General features: G+C 40.5%; 1 protein-coding gene across 1 annotated transcript in view; it reads right to left on the reverse strand.

The window, feature by feature from the left end:
- Positions 1 to 6065, reverse strand: part of pdzrn4 (PDZ domain containing ring finger 4) — a gene marked incomplete at its 5' end in the record, with an annotated part of 14707 nt that extends 8642 nt beyond the window's left edge. Inside the window, 2 exons of the mRNA XM_025057150.1 lie at positions 4686 to 4793; positions 5731 to 6065. Of these exons, the coding sequence (XP_024912918.1) occupies positions 4686 to 4793; positions 5731 to 6065 (443 nt within the window). The remainder of the gene's footprint in view (positions 1 to 4685; positions 4794 to 5730) is intronic.
- Positions 6066 to 6362: the final 297 nt, after the last annotated feature.

Here is a 6362-nt window from a genome sequence, read left to right on the forward strand (position 1 = left end):
CATTGTGACAATTCCTCACTTACAGTGTGTGGTAACTAGTCCTTAATTGAAAGGCCACATGTTACTGACGTGCATGAGGAGCAGAGACACGCGTTGACGATATGCTAATTCTTCGCCTTTTAAAGCCACATTGAACATCTGCTGCTAACTTCAGGCTAATAACCTCCTGACTGTTGTTTCATTTTTCATTCGCAGGATATTACGATCGCACTGAAGTGTTTTGGCTCATTGTTCCCGACATCGCAGATGATGACATCCTCTCAGTCGTCTCCATGGTACACGGTAATAGTTGTGGAATTATACAGGAAATTATGAATATTTTAGAGATATATAATATTAATAGTTAAGTTTCAACCAATCACAGCAGACCTGCCATATATTTTTCCGGCATTGTACCGTTCGTCCAATCATTTTACCTATTTAGTGTTTTTTTTGTTCACTGTTTTTATCAAATGGTTATCCTTTAGCATCAGTCTTGTCTAACCTTTAGGTATGTTTGATACATCGAATATCTATTTTGCATTTGCAAAATCTTTTGTTTAGCTAATTCACCAGCGCTGCAGTTTTTCTTTTCTTTTTATTTCACTTATTTCTTCCAGAAACTTCTAACTATCTTGATGAAATATTTTTTGTCTTTGCCCAAACATTGTAGTGTGTCATCGAGACCGCAGCGATTCAAATGTTCACCAACAGTTCTGCCGTGTCCTGGTGAGTTAATTAATTCCTTTTTTATGTCATTTTATTATTATGGCTCAAATCCTGCAAAACAATTCCTGATGTGAACTTTATATCGTAGATATTACAGAGCCCTGGCAATAATTGCAACTGCATTTTATCGTTTGACATTTTTAAGACCCGCGCAGCATTATTGACCAATTAGAGAGTTGGAGCCTGGTGGCCATCATGGCCTTTGGCTGCATTGATTCTGGTCAGTCTTACCACAATATATAAGCTGTGCAACACTGCAGTAAATCACCGCACTGCACCTTTAATGGTGGAAACTGAGATTATCTACATACTGCGTACAACAATACAGTCCTCTCTTTTTTTTCCTGTGTTTTTTAGTGACTTAGTGACAATCCATATTTAAGACCTGTTTATAAAGAAGAGTTCTTTTCAAACAGCTTAACGGCTGCCGTCTGGCAGACTGCTGTTCTTGGATTAAATATGCTTTAAGCTAGTACACAAACACTCATTAGTATTAGCACCAGATAATCCAGGTTCTGGTTTCGACATGAAGCTCAAATCTGAGGTTAAAAACAAATTTTTGTGACTCAGACTTGGCTCTTGCCGTTCCGGCAAAATCATAGTTCGGGTTGGTTTCCCTTATATTTGTTATACTGCTACAGGCCTAGACTGCTGGAGGAACTCCCATGGTGCCCTGACGTATCTTACATGGTAATGGCGTGTCTGCCTTTGAAACACACAATGTCACATCACACAATAGGATGGACAGAGAGAACACCATGCAGTATTAGCATTAGCATTAGCATTTGCCGGGAAAGCTGATCTAAATATCCGAAACAGTCAACAGTACTCACTTTGAATTAATGGCAGTAATTAGTGCTGTTCCACTGCAATTGAGCTCTGGATCGGAGAGTTTTCCCTCTGTACTCTAAGTGCTCTCCCGTACGGCAACAAAGCAGGCATCAGTGTAAAAATAACTGGCCGCGCCGCGGCTCACTTTCTGCACTTTCTACTCTGTGATGTATTACACAGAGGTAGATTTGGCAGCGCAACAGAAGGAGTATTATGACAGCGGGAGCGCCGGTGTGAGCAGTGGGTTTGCAGTGGAGCTAAACTTGGCAGTCAGAGGTAATGATCCTGGGAACTGGAGCCCCCGTTCTGTTTCATAGGCGAGAAAAGCCATTCATGTTTCAGTTAGATACACCTGGACGGACAGAGGTAAGTGGCTCTGTGTGTGTGTGGCAAGTGGAGGCTGTGTTTCTTTTTTTGCAGACCTTTTTCTAGCTGCTATCTACACACACACACAGTTTCCACACATTTAAGGCCACAGCTGGCAGCAAAAGGAATCCTAATGACCCACAATGCTGCTCACTGAGCCAGAGAGCGCCTATTAAGGCAGTTTGGAGCACGGACAGCAGCAACTGTCGCCCATCATGTTCACCTTGGTGCCCGGGTCTGACCGGCCCTCATGCATCTCTGACACTTGTGGGGGTAGAACACTGAGGTTCACACGCCAACCCAGGAGACAGTCCTCTGGCGTCTGTCTCGTGGAAGGAGACAGATGGACAATTAAATGCTGCCACTCCTCACCATGAACCGCCAAAGGTATTATTTCTATTCTTCATATTTTGTGCTTTGGATAAACAAGCGCTTCTTCTTCTTCTTCTTCTTCCCCACATCTCGTCAAGTCAAGTTTATATTTACATTTATGCATTTAGCAGATGTTTTTAACCAAAGCAACTTACAACAGGAGGTTTGACTATCAAGCATGTGGTTCCTCTGGGAATTGAACCCAGGACTCTCAGCTCCTTGCTTTCGAGGCAGGCATGCTAACCGCTACATTACGGAACAGACAACCATGTATATATATGTAGCCGAAATTCACAAAACACATCTGACGTAATGGACTTCACAGTTTTAAAATTAGTATTTAAACTATCTAACTACTAACAATGCAGAGTAATGCAACAAAATCACACACTGAGCAACATTTTGGCAAACGGTAAAAAAAACAAAAACTTCCTCCGAACAGAAAGAAACCTCCAGCAGATCCAGGCTCAGTGGCGCCCTCTGCCTCATCGCCCTTCGCACACTTCCACGCTTTCGCCGCCCACTGACACAGACCCTGATCTGCTCAGACCCACTTCCACCTGCTCCCTGCTCCCATATTTTAAAACATTACAGTGAAGGTAGACTCCTGACTCTGACCTCATCTGTCAACCTGTCCAACACGCTCCAATCCAAAAGGGATCAGATCCCTGCGATGTAGACGCTCCCTCGCTCCCCTTCAGCAAACCAGTCAACTCAGTGTACGCTACTGACTACTGTTCTGCTCGTGCGGTACTTTGCTATTTTACATTTTCTTACAAAGGAACATTTTGTACTATTGCCTCCATACTGATATCTGTGTTGATACCTTCAGTTTAACATGGAGATTAATGCATAAGTAAATAATATGTAATGATAAATAACAGTGTTTTGTTTTGTGTGAAATATGGAAATATTCAGTTTATACTTTTACAGGACAGAAGGAAGAATATTTGAAAGTGCTATCAATGTAAAAGCTCTGCTCACTTTCTGTTCATTTTGCTGTGTTAAATATGCAGGAATATATATATATATTATTTATGTAATGTAAACAACCTAAATAAGTATCAGTGTTGGTAATGTATTGTTTTTTTTCCCTATGTTTCCTGTTCAGTGTTTGAAAAATACTCAAAATCACTCCAGTACAGTTCGTGATGAAAGGCAGACCAAGTGAAGTGTCCAGGTAATTTAAATCTATTGTTAGCTGCCATCACATGAAAAATGTTGCTTCCTCCTCTTAAAAAACCCAGGGCCAGAGCTGCGCTTCACAAAACAATCTACAGGAAGTCGGCTCCTTCGACGAGAGATTCTGTTCTGTATTATTGTGAGAGGCAATTTTTCTTGTATTGTTGTGGGACCTGTAAGCATCGTACAACAAGGCCAGCCTTGCATCATCTCCAGGGGATTTTAGTGACACAATAGAAGCCACAAAACGCACTGCATCGGAGAATGTCGGCCTCTTTAATCTTGTTACAATAACAGAAAAAGCGCAGTTTACTTCAACAGGACATTTATATATATATATATAAATATATATATATATATTATAGATGTACTGTGTATTTTCTTCAGTAGCAAATGCAGTTTGTTTGATCGTATTGAAATGTTGAAGCACTACATTACTGTGCTATTGTAGCATATAACAGCGATTCTCAGGTCACATGTTTATGACCCATGAGTCACAAACAGAAAAATTAAGATATATATATATATTTGTTGTTGTTGTTGTTTTGGAAAAAAAATTACTTATTGCAACTCTTTCAACCAAAATATTAAATAAAGATTCAGTAAATTGCTTGTGTCTAAGTACGTATAATTCCTTGAAAAAAAAAAATTAATGGAACAAAACCAAAATAATTTTTAAACCATCTTGGAGAACCCAAGTATATATATATTTTTTTGTATTTCTAATAAGATTAGGGTCCGAGTCCAAACCACAGTGACATTAAATATAAAAATATCTTTAAAAATGTATTTTCCTTTGCGATTTCAATGCATTTTGCTTTTTTAGAAATAAACAGGCAGGAAAGTTTGATAAAATTTTGAAAAAAACAAATATACGACTAATTGTAAATGATTGTCAGATTCAGCAGAGGCGGCAAAAGTCCACCCCGGAAAATAGCTTTGTCATAGACGCACCAAATTTGACATACATTTCTATTTGGAAGATACATGTCTGGAAATGGACTCTGTTCAGGCAACACTGACCGGACCACCGCCGGGTCAGTGTTGCCTGTAACCCCCTCTGGTCTAATTTAACTGTTTGATCCAGCTCATCAGGTTGTAACTGAAAAAGTAAATTCTCAGCGTTGAGTACGATTCCCGCCGCTGGATCGTGTGAGAACCGCTGGTGTAGGGTGCAGTAGATCAAGTAGTTTATGGGAAAATAAAATGTCAGATTCATGTGAAACAGTACCTCATACTCAAACTCCTCCGTCCTCTCCACCTCTGCCTGGGTGTTGGACAAGTACTCGGGACACTCGTAAAACTCGTGTTCCATGGTGTGGATGGAATGGCAGCTGGAATGAAAGGAAATCAAAAGAAACGCTTTCATATTTAACAGTCATTTCTCACACACTCTTCTACAGCTTTTTAAGATGTGCCATTTTTTTATTTAGGGTCTCAAACGAAAATCCGTATAACATCGGATTTAACTTCCTTTTGATAGATACAAGGATTATGTTGGGTGTAATTATTTAACATCTGATCTTCTCAGTGTTAAATCCATGAAGACAGGCTTTCTGAGTCAGGTTTCCGATTATTGGATTTGAAATACCGATTAGGATTTTAAATCTTTTCAAGCTGCCCATTTATTATATTGATTTTTTTATTATTTTTTTTGCAGTAAAACAAATCTGCTGAATGTTCATCAAACCCAATGCAGACCTTTGTAAACTTTTATGGCACCGTGTTGGTTATTTACGTCCATTGTTGCTATATGTACGCCGATGATATGCGTTTCTTGGTAATGTGCGTTTCTTCTTACTCTGTGACAAAACTCTGAACAAGCGATGCAGAGTTGACCCGTTCCCTCCATAAATGCCCTGACCTCTGTAAATTGTCATCCTGATAATTGCGTCCCCATAATCATTGACCAACAATGGCAGATTGATTTCATTTGTGGTGCGGCTCCAACCTATAAATAGCTGCGGAATGGATGCTAGCTCTTTCAACCCATTGGCTTTTAATCGCCCGACGAAAACTCCCATTAAAGAAAATGGATGAAGCACACAGAAGCAATTATTGCATGCGACTCTGCCTCTGTATAATGATATTAAAGGAACAAAGTACTTAACTGCACTCAGGAGTTATACACTCTGATTCAATTGCTTAATAACTACCATGAAATTAATTGTCCAACCTGTCCATGTGATGACACTACAATTTTTTTTTACCTTCTGTTGAAATATAATAGGGTTACAGTCGTACAATAAGTGTATTTTTTTTTTTTGTCACCTGTCAGACAAAAGGAAGGGGCAGATGTCAGGGACGGGAGGGGTAGTGGCTCGGTGCTTGGCCAGCGCCATGATGTGTTCGAAGGTGATGTCGGTTTGTGTGCAAACGTCCACGACACACACGTCCTCCGATGTGCCGCCAAGGTTGTGAGCGACTGCAGCCGTGGCAGCCCCGTTAGGGGTCCGGCGCAGGACCTGGACCACGATGGGGTCTCTCCTGATGGCCTCCACCACAGCCTGGTCATGTTCAACCTTGGAGAAGTCTCGCCCATTCACCTGTGGGAAGAGACGAGAATCACCTGAGTGAACGACGCAGTATTTCAGTGAGATCACTTTTCATCACATTGTAAAATCCAGCCCTGAACCATAACAGAGCCACCCTCCTATGGGATCTCAACACACTTATGGTGATGACACCTATCTTCTTGTTAGACCTTTAGCTAGTGATTTAACTGTCTAGTCATTGAGCAATTTTGCGTAATTACCCTATTGTCCAGACTATAAGTCGCACCAGCCAAAAAAATGCATAATGAAGAAGAAAACAAAACATTCATAAGTCGCTTCAGTGTATAAGTTGCACCAGTGCCCTCTAGCGGCTGTCAGTGTGAAAAGAACAAACATGAATTTACATGT

The sequence above is a fragment of the Cynoglossus semilaevis genome, chromosome 8 (genome assembly GCF_000523025.1).
Source record: "Cynoglossus semilaevis isolate Cse_v1.0 chromosome 8, Cse_v1.0, whole genome shotgun sequence".
Lineage (NCBI taxonomy): Eukaryota > Metazoa > Chordata > Actinopteri > Pleuronectiformes > Cynoglossidae > Cynoglossus > Cynoglossus semilaevis.